This window comes from Leptinotarsa decemlineata, unplaced genomic scaffold (genome assembly GCF_025532065.1).
Source record: "Leptinotarsa decemlineata unplaced genomic scaffold, Ldec_3_MD MMD2_tig00026330_RagTag_RagTag, whole genome shotgun sequence".
Taxonomy (NCBI): Eukaryota; Metazoa; Arthropoda; class Insecta; order Coleoptera; family Chrysomelidae; genus Leptinotarsa; species Leptinotarsa decemlineata.
The window spans coordinates 9,700,391-9,717,354 of NW_027412690.1; the positions used below are offsets into that span (position 1 = coordinate 9,700,391).

The 16,964-nt window shown below is 34.3% G+C and overlaps 1 protein-coding gene across 8 annotated transcripts in view; it reads left to right on the forward strand.

Annotated features, from left to right (window-relative positions):
- The window catches only part of C3G (C3G guanyl-nucleotide exchange factor), an 83,542-nt gene that overhangs the window by 60,911 nt on the left and 5,667 nt on the right, over positions 1 to 16,964 (forward strand). For all 8 annotated transcript variants that reach the window (XM_074183075.1, XM_074183078.1, XM_074183073.1 and 5 more), the window contains 6 exons: positions 612 to 831; positions 5,276 to 5,658; positions 9,991 to 10,159; positions 10,386 to 10,745; positions 14,430 to 14,708; positions 14,773 to 14,904. In XM_074183075.1, the coding sequence (XP_074039176.1) occupies positions 612 to 831; positions 5,276 to 5,658; positions 9,991 to 10,159; positions 10,386 to 10,745; positions 14,430 to 14,708; positions 14,773 to 14,904 (1,543 nt within the window). The remainder of the gene's footprint in view (positions 1 to 611; positions 832 to 5,275; positions 5,659 to 9,990; positions 10,160 to 10,385; positions 10,746 to 14,429; positions 14,709 to 14,772; positions 14,905 to 16,964) is intronic.

Here is a 16,964-nt window from a genome sequence, read left to right on the forward strand (position 1 = left end):
TATTTTTATAAGCCTAAAATATTTTTTCATGTGAATTTGTTGATATTTTGGCAACTGTTGAGATATTTTTACAAAATTTTCGAATCTCAAATTTCATGAATTATTTCAAGAATTTTTTAATATAGCTATTAGATTTTTTCAAAAGTTTTTCCCGTCCCGTCCGACAGCTGTATTTTACATTATTGTATGAAGAATAACATTCAGTTGATTCGATTTTCCTTAATGCTTTTCACAATCAAATAAAAATATATAACTTCAATGTCAAAATGTCGTTAACTTCAATGTCAAAATATCGATACTGTATGTTTTTAAACTGTCTTAAAGCTACGAACAGAAATAACCGATTTTTTTTATTGTGGTTCTTTAAAAAAGTGTCAAATTAGTCTAATATGATTTGTCCAAGATTAGTTGAACCCAATCCTATAAAGGATTGCCTTGAATAATTGAATCTACTCTAGTAACTACTGTATGTGAATCAAAATTCGCCTGCGCTAATTTTTTTTTGCTAATCACTGATTTTCTTTTGAAGATTTTTTCACTCTCGTTGAACACTGTTGCTTCTCAGCCTTCATAAGAAAATCGTCCTCAGTATTCGTTTATATTTTTTTTAGTCATGGCGTACATGGAGATGTTCGGCAACTGCTCTCACACAAACGACCAGGAATTCATGAGGCACTCGGTGCACATGGTTCAGTCTCAGTACGTACAACCCTTCGATTCAGGATTGCCAACCACGCAGTCTTGTTCCTTCAGCCATTCATCACATAGTTCCAGTCGAACATCACACACTCACGTACAAACTCTTTCGGTACCATCCAGATCTGAGGGAAGGTAAGTTAAGATAATATAAGGTGACTAACAATGAGTGTGACATTTAGTTTGTGGATTCTTTGTGGTACTGAAAAGAAGCTTTCATCTTATTTTTTGAACAGTCCTTGTAGTGTAAGAGCACCAATAAAGGATTCTTTCATAGTATTTGCACTTTTAAGTCCTTAGCTAACAAACAACATTTAACAAGGTCCCAGTCTCATTCTCCAACAGAAATGCAATCAATGTACCATTTCAATATTTAAAGGCAAATAGATTATGCATTCTTAATCTTATCTAACCAACTATGTTATCTCTGTAAATTTCCTGGAGCAGGAATGATTGCCAAATTGCATGCATCAATGTTTACGACTAGAAAATGTGTACCCAGAACTACCAGATTTTTTCTGCGTAAATAGAGCATTCGAAAGGAATAAGTGAATGTTTTGTGGCTGTATGGGTAAACTGACCATTTTTTTTTTCAACTCAAAACGGGACGTCCATATATAACATATAACATACAATAGATCATCCGTACGCACGGTTTCTGGAATTGAATCGAATACTTTTTTCTTTATGCCCCATAACGAATGTGAAATTGACGCAGTAATTAACAATCTAAAAAATAAAAAAGTATAGGAGTTAATAATATATCAGTGAGAATTTTAAAAGAAATTAAGTTACACATTTCAAAACATTTAGCTTATTTGTTGAATCTATCAGTCACAAGTGGCAAATTTCCTTCAATTCTAAAAACAGCCATGATCATAGCAGTTCATAAGAAGAACGATACATCGGATATTACAAACTATCGCCCTGTGGCCCTGCTAAGCATTTTCTCAAAAATCTTTGAAAAGGTTGTGAATGAGAGAATATTAAGATTTTTATCAAGGTTTAGGATCCTGTCCGATTCTCAACGTGGTTTTTGCAAAGGCAAGTCCACTCAATCAGCTACTTCGAGATTCTTAGAAATCATATACGCTTCTTTAGATAGTGGTAAGCATGTTGCAGGTGTATTCTTCGATCTGTCACGTGCGTTCGATTGTTTAAATTTTAAATTCATCGAGAGCAAATTATATAATCTAGGATTTAGAGGGGACTTCCTAGAATGGATCATTCACTTTCTTACAGATCGTAGGATGTTCGTCAAGATTGAAGATATGAAATCAGACTATCATGATATATGTTCTGGAGTTCCTCAAGGCTCTGTGTTAGGTCCGCTGATCTTTCTGTTGTTTGTAAATGATCTGCCTACTTATTTCACCTGTAATGAATATGCTCTCACTCTTTTTGCAGATGACACATCTTTAGCTGTATCAGCAGAGAGTCAGGAGGAATTAAAATCAAAAACAGAGGAATTAATATCACTGTTCTTAAATTGGTGTGAAATGAACAATCTGATTGTAAACTTGATCAAAACAAAATATATCTATTTTAATTTAAAAAATGATCTGAAAAAGCAATCGCTTGCCTTACTAATCAATGGAATAGCACTGGCATGCACAAGCTGTACGAAATTCCTTGGCGTTCATGTAGACAACTGTTTGAAGTGGTCTGACCATATCACAGTTGTATGTAAAAAAATCAATCAAGGTTATTATGCAATCTCAAGAATTAAGAATTGTATGCCTTTACACACTATTTTAGATGTATATTACAGTCTGGTCTATAGCCATCTAAGTTATAATGTGATCTTATGGGGAAACAGTGTTGACAAAGATAGGGTTTTCATTGCTCAATAAAAAGTTATTAGAAAAATACTAGGCATCCCTTGGAGGAAATTATGCAAGACATTTTTCATTAGTCATCAAATTTTAACCTTTCCCTGCATCTACATCTTTAAAATACTTTTTATATGTTCGCGAATGTATAACAGACTGTACTAAGAACTCATTCTATCATAGCTACCCAACTCGATATGCAGAGGAGTTGAGCATTCCTAAACATAAAACTATAAAATTCGAACATTCTCCCAAATATATGGGAATAAAATTATTTAATCGGTTAGGTACCAGACTATTTCAAACAGATGAACACTGTAGCATTTAAAAAAGCAGTTGAAACATTGCTTCTTTCTAAGGCCTACTATAGTATTGGTGAATTTCTCTCGGACCATCTCGACTGAATGGGTTAATGCGGCTTTGGCATGACATATTCAATTTTTATAACTACAATTGTTTTAATTTTTGTACGTTTGTTTGAAGGTAATTGACAATGTTTCGTGATGAATTTCACTAGTTCGGACTTCCATTGTCTACTATATAAAATGATTTGAAATCCCTGAAACAAGTAAAAAAGAATAATTAAAAAAGAATAGCTGAAAATAACAATTATATTAAGCAACAATAAACCTGAAATGAAATGATAGTGAAATAACCTCCAAGTAAAAATATAATAATTGAATAAATAAAAATTAAAGGAATGAAAAAAGAAAATAATAAAAATAAAAAAGTGTAGAGATTCCAAGTCACGTTAGTTCACGACGTTTCGATTGTTGGTATCTACAATCGTCTTCGGGTGATGACTGGACTGATTCCTCCGAGAGATGACTATTTTATAGGTCGTTGAAATACTTTCACTTTCTCTGCTTTCCATTTTCCGCTTCACTGATTCCGTGAGAGATGACCGTTTTGGCGGGAGTTGGTCATTTTTCGTTTGATGATGGGTTTCCATATGTTTCGTATATCTACGCTAGCCTGGCTGAATACGTTGTTGGATAACATGTATGCGGCTTCCTTAAATTTTCTCCTGAACCAATGTCCCTCTCTGTGCAAGATCTCAGCTTGGGACCACTCGATGTTGTGTTGATGGGTCCAAACATGGTCTGACTTTTATTGTTTACATTTTTATTGTATTATTTTTATCTACTGATCTACAATTTTATCGTTTGATGTGATTTTTATGTGCTTAATACTGACCTATCGTATACGTTTGTCAACGTCTTTAAGGATGAATAAATATTATTATTATTATGTATGTATTTATGGTCCATGCAGTATGGACCATACTCCATACTGTATCGTCTCATTAAAGCACCTTTTAATAATAATAATAATAATTTGTCTTCATTAATTCCAATATTAGGTAATTAACAGTTTAATACAAAAATTTTTATTACAGGAAACTAAAAGGCGAAGTTGTTCATTTCCATCTGAGGACGATAAAAATAATCTGTTCTTCCACTTAACCTCGACAGTGGTTAATGTGACAGTGATTATTAAATTATATGCAACATTATATTTTTTAGTCGTATTTATATTTTTCGGAGGAACAAATTTGCTTCAATAAAGATGGTGACGATTTTAAATAAGAGTGAAATTCTTGGCACGTTTTGTTTATATTGATCTTCGTTATCAACATCGCCTTCAGAACTGAATCCTGCAAGTGATTTTTTTTCTCAGACGTCCACAATTTATTTATTGAAGAAAATCTTCTCTTTACTGCAGCATTTGTACTAGGTAGACATAAAATATATTCAATTGAACTTTTAAATTATTCCAGTCTGTAATTTTTTGTGGAGTTACGTAGTTCACAATTAATGAAAATTCGTCATATACTTCTGTATCTTTAATACTGTCAATATATCCCTTTTCAATCAATTCATCCAATGCTTTTTGTACATCTTCCCACGTAGGTACTTTTCTCTAATCTGCCCAATAGAATATCTCCATTTCTCTAGTAAGAAAGTTAGTCCATTCTTCCAAATATTCACGACTTGTTTTATACAATTCTGTAGCTGTTCTTTTCGCAAAATCTTCATGAATATCGTTTTTCAGTATTATGATTAAATTACGAACAGTAAATGGAAGAAAATGATTGGTTTCTTTCTGAATCAAATTCTGAATGAGTTGATTGATTTCATTTGCAGCGTCAATTGCCGATACAGTTTGACCTTCAACCTTCAAAACAGCTTGGCGGAAACTTGCTGACTGAGCGTGTAAAAAACAAAGCCATAATTCAGTTGTAGGATCTTCAAAAAAGTATTTTATTGATTTGGGATTTGTTCAGAAAATAATTCTTTAACGGCTGGTACATTTTCAAAACTCTCTCCAAAGCAGTCATCAGCGCAAGCCAGCGAAATTTGCTGTAGCCGAGCATTTGGTGATGTTCTATTTCAGCTTCAGCGCAAAATTCCTTTAGAGCTTCAACTCCAACCGTATAAATATAAAAAATGAATATATTTTCACAATAATACTTTCGTAATCTAAAGGTAGGCCGTCTTCAGCAGATTTTATAGCATTGTGAATTTTATGGGCTCCACATCCGATTCCTATCAATGGTTTTCTTAGAGATGATTTCAGAAAACGGGACTATTTTACGTCCCAGATTATTATTTGGGGACAACGGGACAGATAGTCGTATATAGGGACAGTCCCGTTCAAAACGGGATGTCTGATCACTTTATGTATGGGTCCTAGTTTATTCAATTTTACTAACCAAAGTATTTATTTCACGACTCTTGTTCCAGATCACCGTCGCCCATTCACATTCCAAATTCTACAATATCCTCCTCACCCAACACATCCAGTCTGCCACCAGCGCTACCCCCCAAACAGCGTTCACGCAAATCTTCCGTGAAAACCCCGCCTCCCACACCTCCCGGAACAGTTATATCCGAACCTAAGTCTCCTCTACCCTCCATAAAAGCCTTGCCCGATCTGTTAGAGCACACCACCAAAACCGAAGAGAAATCCGAAGGTAGCACGCCGTCTTGTGAGGAAGATTTGATGGAGTTGTTGAACGTCGATCAGTACTTGCTGTGGAAGAAGCCCGAAGAAGAGGGTCCGGATATTCGGGGAGGGCCTATCGACGCGCTCATCATTCAAGCGACAAAGGCTACTAAAAATGGAGGTGAGTAATGAATTTTTTCTTTCATTTCCAGTCACAATGATGGTAGTTTACGGTTCTCTTAAGTTGAAAATGAAATCATCTGAAGATTACTGATAAGAACGGAAAACTTTGTTTTCATGCATTTTGTTTTAATCTTAATATGCCATAGTTTGAAACCACTTCTGTAAATCGATTGTTTTTAATGATTAATTTAATATTAATACGACCATCAGATAGTTTGGATGTATTAATTTTGAAAATTAAATTTGCGGGATTCAGTTTTTGTTTCAAGATATACAGGGTGTATGTAAAACATTCAAGGAGGTGATTCCTAATCGAAAAAAAGATAGGATCTTTCATATAAAGAAATTTCATTGGAGCATCCCTTGTTAAGATACAGCCCCTTAAAGAGGGTACATAAAATTTGTATAACAATTTTTTTCACAAGCACTGAGAAAGTTGCAATATTGAAATTAACCTGACGTTTTGTACTACCAAAAAGACACTTAGCCAGTAATTTATTTGGTTTACCCCGTGGTTGTAAGGGGTGGAAAACGCAACCCCTAAAATTTATTTTCAATGTAACTTTTTGTCTTATCATTTGTTTACCATTTAAAAATTTATTTCCGATAGCCTGTTTTATTATAAACAAAAAATATCTCTCGGGTTTTTTGCCCAAAATAAACCAGTTCGCAGCAAAAAATTATTTTAGGAACAACTACAGAGATAAATCGTCATAAATGCGAAAATACGAAACTAATCTATCTAGTAGGTCGCTATTAGCGATAGTGACAATTAAATTGGTATGACGCTGTCAGTTTGTGAATTTTCGAAATTGAATTAATACTAATTGTGTGTTGTTGTTCTGTTCTTAATTTGTTACTTTAATAATTCACTTATTATTAAAATGGCATACACAAATGAGGAAATGGTTGATATGCATTACATTTACGGTCTGTCGCAGGGGAATGGGTTAGAAGCTTCTAGAAGATATGCTGAAATGTATACTCAACGGCAGCATCCTTCACATAGAATATTTTCTCGACTTCATCAACGATTACGAGAATATGGTTCATTCGATTAAAGAACGCAGGATTGTGGTCGTCATCGAGAAGTATGAACACCACAGCTTGAGGAAGCAGTACTTAATTTGATTGAAGAACCTACTACCAGTACTAGAAAGATTGCTCTCCAGCTAAATATTGATCATATGACAATATTTCGAATTTTAAAGGAACAACTCTTATACCATTACCATCTGCAACGAGTACAGGCACTGTTACCGCGAGACTTTCCGAAAAGTCTTGAATTTTGCAATTGGATACTGGAAATGATTAGAAGAAATTGTGACTTTCTGAAGACGATAGAATTCACAGACGAATGTAGTTTTTCTCGGGACAAGATTATTAATTTTCTTAATTACCACATATGGGCCGATGAAAACCCTCACGCTATTGTCGAAACTAACCATCAAGAACAGTTTTCTCTTAACATGTGGCACGGAGTTATTGGGGATGATTTAATCGGGCCTCATTTTCTAACTCCTCGATTGAATGGTGAGGCATACGTTCAATTTTTAAGAGAAGAGCATCCAGTACTGCTGGAGGAAGTTCCTTTGGGCGTCAGAAGGGATATGTTTTTTATGCATGATGGGGCTCCCGCCATTTTAGTCAAGTAGCACGTCAGCATTTAACTGAAACGTATGCAAATCAGTGGATAGGTCGAGGAGGACCACAGAACTGGCCCGCTCGATCCCCGGATCTCAATCCTCTCGATTTCTCTATTTGGGGCCATTTATAGCATTTGGTTTATCGTACTCCTGTTCGCGATGTAGAGGACTTAAGAAACCGCATCATCGATGCGTGCAGGGTAATCAGAGAGACTCCAGGAATATTTGAGCGAATACGTGGCTCATTGCGCCGACGTCTAGACGCATGCGTAATGTCTGAAGGTAGACATATTGAACATTTATTATGATTTCTACATGTTGTGTGTTTTGTTATTAATAAATTAGTTTTGTTTATTACCCTTTAATCGTTTAATGCAGGTACTAACCACAAAATAACAATAAATCCAGTTTGCTCTTATGTCGATGTATCTCTGTAGTTGTTCGTAAAATAATTTTTTGCTGCGAACTGGTTTACTTTGGGCAAAAAACCCAAGAGACATTTTTGTTTAGAATGAAACAGGCTATCGGAAATATATTTTTAAATGGTAAACAAATAATAAGACAAAAAGTTACATTGGACATAAATTTTAGGGGTTGCATTTTCCATCCCTCACAACCATGGGGTAAACCAAATAAATTACTGGCTAAGTGTCTTTTTGGTAGTTCAAAACGTCAGGTTAATTTCAATATTGTAACTTTTTCAGTACTTGTGAAAAAAATTGTTATACAAATTTTATGTACCCCCTTTAAGGGGCTGTATGTTAGCAAGGGATGCTCCAATGAAGTTTCTTTATATGAAAGATCCTATTTTTTTTTTCGATGAGGAATCACCTCCTTAAATGTTTTACACTTATTCAGTTACATCGTGTATAGAAGTAGAAAAGTTTGTACAAAAGGATGAATATAAAAGTTGGTAACTTACTTAAAATACTGCCTGAAAATAAATTTCATAACTTGTTCTCCAGAAAGAACCAAAGAGAAATAAACGTGTTTTTCAATTTTGGAAAATATTTCGTTTTGAATGTTCACTTCTCTATGAAAGTTCTGTAGAGCTCTAATAACTTGACTTATTGGTTGCTTCAAAAGTTTTGTTGGTTATCACACGTTAAAAGGTAAGACCTCGTTAATCCTTGCACAAGTTTCGACTTCTGAGGGATGTCGTTCGTAGGGGTACGACAGCTGGTTAACGGAAAAACAGATTTTTTTTAAACAGATGAGGCTACTTCAAACTAATATTTTAATGAATACTTAATCAATTTGAATCAATACACTTTTGTCAATGTAACACATGTTGATTAATTTCGTCAGCATGAAAATTGGGTGCTATGGATTCGATGAAGTTGACGAAGGTCGTTTTTAAATGCTTGAAAAGATGGTAGTAGATGGTGTTTTTTTGGTGGGTTTTCTCCTGTTGTCGTAGAGGATCCACTTTAAATTACACGTGGCGACCCGATCCAAAAAAGGATAATTTTGGTTACGCAAAAGCAAAGAAAAACAGACCTCAAAAACGTGACAGTTTCTGTCGATCGATCAAATTGTGGAGCACCCAGTTTTTGAGCTTTTACACCTTTCCAATAAGTTTTAAACCGTCATGGGAGCTGTTGGCCAGTTCTTCCTCCATCCCATGAGTCAAGAGTCAGAAATGCTTTATTGTCATAAAAGTTTAGGGTTTGTTGACAAAGTAGGCTTAAGAACTAAAACAATCTGAAACATTAACAAAAAGGTCAAGAATTTAAAAGCACACTTCAAAAAGTCTTAGGTATAAGTCTGTGATAAAAATGTTTGTATGTTGACAAAGCAGGCTTATCCAAGACACCTTAAAATAAATATTTATTAAGACAAAACTTTTGAAGCAATCTCATATAATGAATGTAGATTTATTTCTTGTAGTTTATGTAACATCTATGAGAAGGAAATTAAGAGTTTTTATGTAGCGACTAAATAATTTTATTCAACAGATCGTTTCAACGAATCATTTTGCTTAAATGAACAAACATATGAAGCGAAAACTTGAATTCAAAAGACATCATTATTAAATAATGTATTGTGTAGCATAACAAATGCATTGTCAGTTGAACATATAAATAATAATGATAATTTTTTGCTATGAATTGCAGAAGAACAGGAGAATGGTATGTTGGTTTAATCATTGCCCTCTGAATTTTTTGAACTGCCTTAGAACACAAAAATTCATTGACAACTTTACATACACTGTTCTCATTGCACGAAACATACGACATAATAATAATAATACTTCTGCTAGTGTTCCTCAACATCAAATATGGTAGATTTTGCTTGCCCCCAATTTCTTCAATCTAGATATATGTCCTCCTGTTTGTATCCAATAGAAATCATAGTTATAGGTATGGAAATATAGAGTAATATCTAAAATTGCTAGTCTGTAGCACACTGATGGATCTCCTGCACATTTTATAGACTTCTCATTTGCTTTGTGATATGTAAAATGCATTGAAAGGTGATGAATGGTTTTCACCAAAAAAAAATGTGTCATTCCAACCTTTGGTCCGATTTTCTTTTTTAGAAAATATGCTTGTAATTTCATAAAGTGGCTTATACTTTGAAAAATTTGCAGGGTTCATTCGAATATCTAATCATTTAAAAGAATCAACTAGACAATTGTTTGTTTGCAATTCAACTTAAAGATAAAAGTGTTCTTTTTGCAGTGTTTGCCTATCAGGAAGCCTTCCTAACAACTTACAGAACATTCATATCTCCAAATGAATTGATAACAAAATTGATCCGGAGGTATAAGTACTTTTACGACCAAGTGGAGAAAAAACCTCGATCTCGAGAAGCTTTTGCCCTGATTGTGAGGGTTGTCAGTGACCTTACGTAAGTGCAATGATTTTTTTCTACAATTGATTCTTATTTGTATGGTGTCCAAATGAACCAAAGAAGTATTCATGTTCCAATTGAAACTGTAATGTTTTATTTTGTTGTGTTTTTGAATTTTCCAAAGTAGAATTGAATGCTATTTTCCACTCTGTGATCAAATGACTAAATTAAACAATCATAAATATTTCAGTAGTATGATTTTCACTGGTGATTTATTTTTCAGTGCATTGGATTTAGAACAAGAACTACAAGAGAAACTAATGAATTTCGTACAACAGTTGATATCGTGTGGCGAACTTACTCTTGCCAAAGCGCTCAGAGTTAAACATTTGCAACGTTATGAGGCCAAACAGATGTCGGAGAAGCATACGAATGTCGTAACCAGTCTCAGTCTGAACGTTAGAAATTTCACCTTGTTGGATTTCAAGTCGGAGCAAATTGCAGAACAAATGACATTACTGGATGCCGAACTATTCATGAAGATCGAAATTCCTGAGGTGTTGATTTGGGCGCAGGAACAAAATGAGGAGAGGAGTCCTAATTTGACTAGATTCACGGAACATTTCAACAAAATGTCTTACTGGTAAGCCTTTCTTACTTTAACTGACCTGTCCTTTTTTTCCAAGTCGTTGCAGCGCTCATTGCATTTTTTCCTTACCTTTTCATGACGCCTAATCCAACATATTTTTGTGATAATTGTTCATTGTTTATCCTGCATACATACAAGCATAGCTCAATTACAGATACACAGTCCTACGAGTACAAGTGATAAACTCAGCTATCTAAACTACACTAAAACTAAAATCATAAACTTTACATAAAGGAGTATGTAAAATCAATAAAAGCAGTAAAATATACATGTTAAAATTCAAAGTTGCGACTGACCGTCAAAGATGAAATGAGTTGAAATAAATGTCCAAGTAAAACCATGATATATATACACACAGACATTTATTCCGGAGAAGTGCATATGACATGCCCAATTTCAGGTGAAAAACTTCTTACCCCTTGCCTCTCATGTGAACCTATGACTTTGTAGGTACATGTGACAGATACCTGATGGAAAAACTAGAACTAACCCAGCTAATGTTGCGCAGAAAGCTGACCTGTGCAATGTCTTCCATTTTGAAGGTTCATCCCAAATAACTACAAAGTTGTAGATTCACATGAAAGGCAAGGGGTAGGATGTCTTTCACCTGAACCTGGGCATGTCGAATGCTCCCCGGAGTATGTTTTTGTGGAGTTGTTTCCGGTCTTTGTCTGCAGGTGGCGCAGTGAATATTCTACTGAATCAACTGCAGATAGAGCTTATAACTAATTGGAATTAATTTTGTTTGTTCTGGTCCCTCCCGATATAGAAGGCCCCGACACTCTGTCGTATGAGGCCCCTATGTCCTCCGTTAACAGATGAATAATATCTTCATCTATCTCACCCCAGCCAGGTAGGGGTATAAAGCGAAGGGCGGTATGGATGTCTCAGGACTTTCATGCCACCAATTAACACCAGTCATAACCCGTTTGTCTCTCTGACGAACATCAGTTGAAAGGGGAAGGGAGCCAGGCTTCAACCTGCAGGAACTCAAGATGGATTACGTCGTTTGTTCTGGATACTCAGACGGTTCACTGTGTCTGAAATGACCTTCCTGGTAATGATGAGAGGCAAGTACCCCGGACTATTGGTGGTCGTCCCGACCAAATGATATTAATTTCAGCTTTTCATATATAAAAAGTCACTTGCGAAGAATCTTCCAAATGAAATACTCTGCAGAGATCTCCAAGAGTTTCACTTCAGCTTTCTGCGCGGCATTAGCTGGGTTAATTGTTGTTTTTCTATCGGGTATCTGCCACACGTACCTACAAAGTCGTAGGTCTGCATGAGAGGCAAGGGGTAAGGTGTTTTTCACCTGAACTTTGGCATATGAAGTGGGACATTTATGAAATGTGCAACCTCTTTGTCTCAGGCGAATATCTGGTATGCTGAAATTGATGGAGGCAAGTAAATCAGGGAGAAAAATGTTTTCGTAATAAGTTGAATATGAATAACACTTGAATGTTTTTTTAGGTTTTTCAAATTAAAATCTTTCAATTATCGTTTATATGATATCATACACGGATATATTCCTTATATTTTTTAGATACATTGATCCAAGATGTTTTATTTTTCATTGTTATAAATTTCAGAGATTTCCTATTCTTTTTTAACATGCTTTCATTAGCTTCACCTGTATGTATGTATGTTTGTTTGTAACTCTGAAGGTCGGAATCTGTATTTGACAAAATTATCGACATTATTGCTTGATCTATTCGCGGGCAGATGGTGCTGTACATAATCTCCTTGATATATCGACATTATTGCTTGATCTATTCGCGGGCAGATGGCGCTGTATGTAACCTTGATATACCGACATTATTGCTTGATCTATTCGCGGGCAGATGGCGCTGTACGTAACCTTGATATACCGACATTATTGCTTGATCTATTTTAGAAAGGGACGTTCAACAACACAAGCTATAATAAAACTACTAAAAGAGCTATGTAATAGTCTAGATATGGGTAATCGAACTCTGGGTATTTTCTTAGATCTAAGTAAGGCATTTGATCTTGTAGACCACAGAATTCTACTAGACAAATTGGAAAAGTATGGTTTTAGGGGAAACTCACGTAGATGGTTTGAAAGTTATCTCCAAAATCGAACACAATACGTTGAAATAGATCAGTATCAATCTAAACGTTTAAAGTATACTATTGGAGTACCACAAGGCTCTATTTTGGGACCTCTACTTTATATAATTTATGTCAATGACTTTGAAGGAAATTTTGTAATGTATGCGGATGACACAACACTACTGGTTAGTGGTAAGAATGTTACATCCACAGTAGACTTGGCTCACAGGGAAATTTTAAAAGCCCAGGACTGGTTTTCTAGCAATAAATTAATCTGCAATGATAAAAAATCATTCTTCCTAAGATTTAGTTATGCCCCAAATGGTCATGATCACAGTTTACTGTTAAAATCACAGCACGGTTTAATGAAACAGGTGAATTCAATAAAATTTCTAGGACTTACTCTCACTGAAGATTGTAAATGGAATCAACATATTAATGAAATATGTAAAAAATAACGCCTATGTGTTACTGTATCTATCAACTCAGTAAAATTATAGATAAGTCGGTGGTACTCATGTACTATCATGCCCAATTACAGTCAACAATCTCATATAGTATAGTAGCTTGGGGCCTATCACGTGAGGCACAAGAGTATTTATTTTACAGAAGAGAGCTGTTAGAAACATTCAGAGTGTAAATAGACGTACTAGCTGCAGAGATCTATTCAAAGTTTTAAGAATATTAACTCTCCCATGCATTTATATGTACCAGCTGTTAATTTTTGTAAAATCGGATCAGCGACCTTTTACCTTCTTAAACAAAAATAATTACGGCACAAGAAATTCAACATTGTTAGAAATACCAAATCATAGACTGGCTAGATCAGAATCAAGTCCAATTTTCATGGGTGTCAGGCTATTTAACAAATTGCCAAATCATGTTAGAAAAATGTCACTAAGAAAATTTAAACCGTTCCTAAAAAAATTTCTGATTGATAAAGCCTACTACTCCATTGAAGAGTTTATAAATGACTTATCAATATAACTGAAGAATTGAGATTGTCATCTAGGGTTGTTAATATATTATAATTTTACCTAGTTATAAGTTTTAATATATAATTTTAAGTAACTGTTCATATCCTATATGTACATAATTTTTTCTTTTTTATAAGTTTATTTATATCATATTACACTGACTTGTTCTATATCATTGAGTTATGATCCAGAAGAACCAATAAAATATTATTATTATTATTATTCGCGGGCAGATGACGCTGTACTTGTCCTTGATATAATTCGAACTCACTTTACATGTATATCTTCATTTAAAAAAGTTTAGTTCGATGTTCATAAAAAGCGTGTTTTTTAGTTTTTTAAACTATATTTATCTATAATCAGGTCATCGTAAATAACAAATTAAACTTCGTATAAAAATGAACAATTTACAAAAATCAGTACCCGATAGAATGAACAATTTCTATAGAATTTCGACAGTACCGTACAATCAGGTATTATTTTACGGCAATTAATACAATATCTGGATAAGCTTTACTCTATTTGTATGATACAAGTTCTTCATAATGTGAAGATTGAATTTATATTGAACAGCCTACAATTGTTTCCTCAAAAAATAAGTCAATGGCTCCCTTTCAAATTTTAGGGCTAGGACAAAAATCTTAACAGCGGAAGGAAAGGACACCAGGGAAAGATACTTCACCAAGTTCATCAAGATAATGAAGCACTTGAGAAAAATCAACAACTTCAACTCTTACTTGGCGCTATTGTCGGCTTTAGATTCTGCTCCAGTTCGCCGTTTAGAGTGGCAAAAGCAGGTTCAAGAAAGTTTGAAGGAGTACTGCGCACTTATCGACAGCTCGTCTAGCTTTAGAGCTTACAGAATAGCGTTGGCCGAAACGCTACCTCCCTGCATACCTTACATGTAAGTTAACGTAGAATTTTTCTTGCATGACTTTGATCGGAGTTTATTTGATATTTGTTTTCAGTGGACTGGTTCTACAAGATTTGACATTCGTGCACATAGGAAATACAAATTTGTTGCCTGACGGCACTATAAACTTTTCTAAGAGATGGCAGCAGTTCAACATAGTGGAGAATATGAAAAAATTCAAAAAGTCGTAAGTAATTTTGACTTTTTCTAGTAATATTGTTCCATCATCTGTCAGATCTGTAACTTTTACATAGTTGAATCTCTAGTCATCTCCTGATGATGCTAATTTGGTTAGCGAAATAGGCGTCGTGAGACACCTATTCATTGCATTCTGAAAGCAGCAACCGCTTCTTCAGGTGTCGAAAAACGTTGACCTCTTAGTTTGTTTTTTACATGCGGGAATGAAAAGAAGTCATTCGGTGCCAAGTCAAGACTATACGGCGGGTGACTCATCAAATCGATGTTTTGGGTGCTCAAAAATGCAGTTGTTTGAGCCGGTGTGTAATATACAAATCCTTTATTTAGCAATGAAACTGCTAATACAATACATCTATAATCAAATACGACACCACAATGTGTTAGTCAACTAAACTCAGGAATAAAATTTCAATGTATGAGTACTACAATAAATATACAACATCTACTTGAAATATCACAGTTGTTAGTCAATATAAAACACAAATAAAATACAAATATAGAATACAAAAAAAAAGTTTATACAGTCAAAATTTATATTATATAAAGACTAGTTCATTCACCCAATAGATGACTCTTCAACTTTCTTTTGAATAATGCAAGAGTGCTACATTCTTTAATATTTTTGTTCAAACTATTAAAAGCTAACATTCCTGCATGGTAAATGGATTTCTCAGTACACTTTTTATTTTTAACTCTTACATATATGTTATTACGCGTTCTTGTATTATAGTGATGATGATTCTCATTGTATTCAATATGCCTACTCAGGTATGTCGGTGATAGGTTCATTTTATATATCATTATCATTGTATAGTAATATATGAGATCTGTCACAGCCATCCATTGCAATTCCTTCAGCATTGCTTTGATTGGTGTCTCTCTTGGTTTTCTTAATATGATCCTCATGGCTCGCTTTTGCTGTTTTTGTAATCTATCCATTTCATTTTTATTGGCAGTATATATTATCGATGCACAAAATGTAAAATGTGGTAATATAAGTGTGTTATATATTATAATTTTTGTAGATTTTTGTAAGTGTTGGCGAAACCCTTCCTAGAAAGCTAACATTTCTTGAGATAGTTTTTATTACCTCTTGTACGTGTTCTTTGAATGTTAAGCCTCTATCAATTAAGACTCCAAGATATTTCGTTGCACAAACGGTTTCTATTTCTATTTATCAATATGGATATTTAAGTGTCTGCTTTCAAGGTCATGATATCCCGTTTTATTAGTAAATAACATGAATTTTTATTTATTACCATTTAATTTCAATACATTATAACTACACCACCGACTTATTTGTTGTAGTTCACTATTCATTGTATCTATCAAATGTTCCACATCATGTGCACAGTAATATACAAGTGTGTCATCAGCAAAGAGATGAATTTTACACTTGTCTACCTCATACAATATCATTTATATATATTAGGAATAAGAGTGGTCCTAGTGTACTGCCCTGAGGTACTCCCTTGTTATTGATAATTTCACAGGACGTTACATTATTAAGTTTTGTTACTTGTCTTCTACTATTTAGGTAATCTTCAAACCATTTATAGACTGTACCGGATATTCCATAATTTCTCAATTTAAGCAGGAGTCTTTTCCTATTTACTGTCTCAAAGGCTCTTTTCAAATCTAAGTAAACTGCTCCTACATTCATATTTTGATCTGTCCACATTTTTCAGTCAAATAGAACACTTTGGACCGCTGTTTCGCAATTATGCCCAGTTCTAAAACCTGATTGATTTTCAGTTAGAATATTATTACTATTTAAAAAATTTAACATTTGTACATAGACAACTTTCTCAATTAGTTTTTCTATTGCCAACAAAGTATTTATTGGTCGCATATCACTGGCTTTACTTGTATTCTTTACTTTTGGAACTGGAATTATTGTTGATACTTTCAGCATAGATGGAAATGTACCGGTGTGTAGGGAATAGTTGACAAGGTTTAATAACGGGCCTTCTATATTATGATATACTTTTTTAGGAATTCCGTTGTTAGATCATCATCGCTACCTTTATTTTTCATTGTCAACAATAT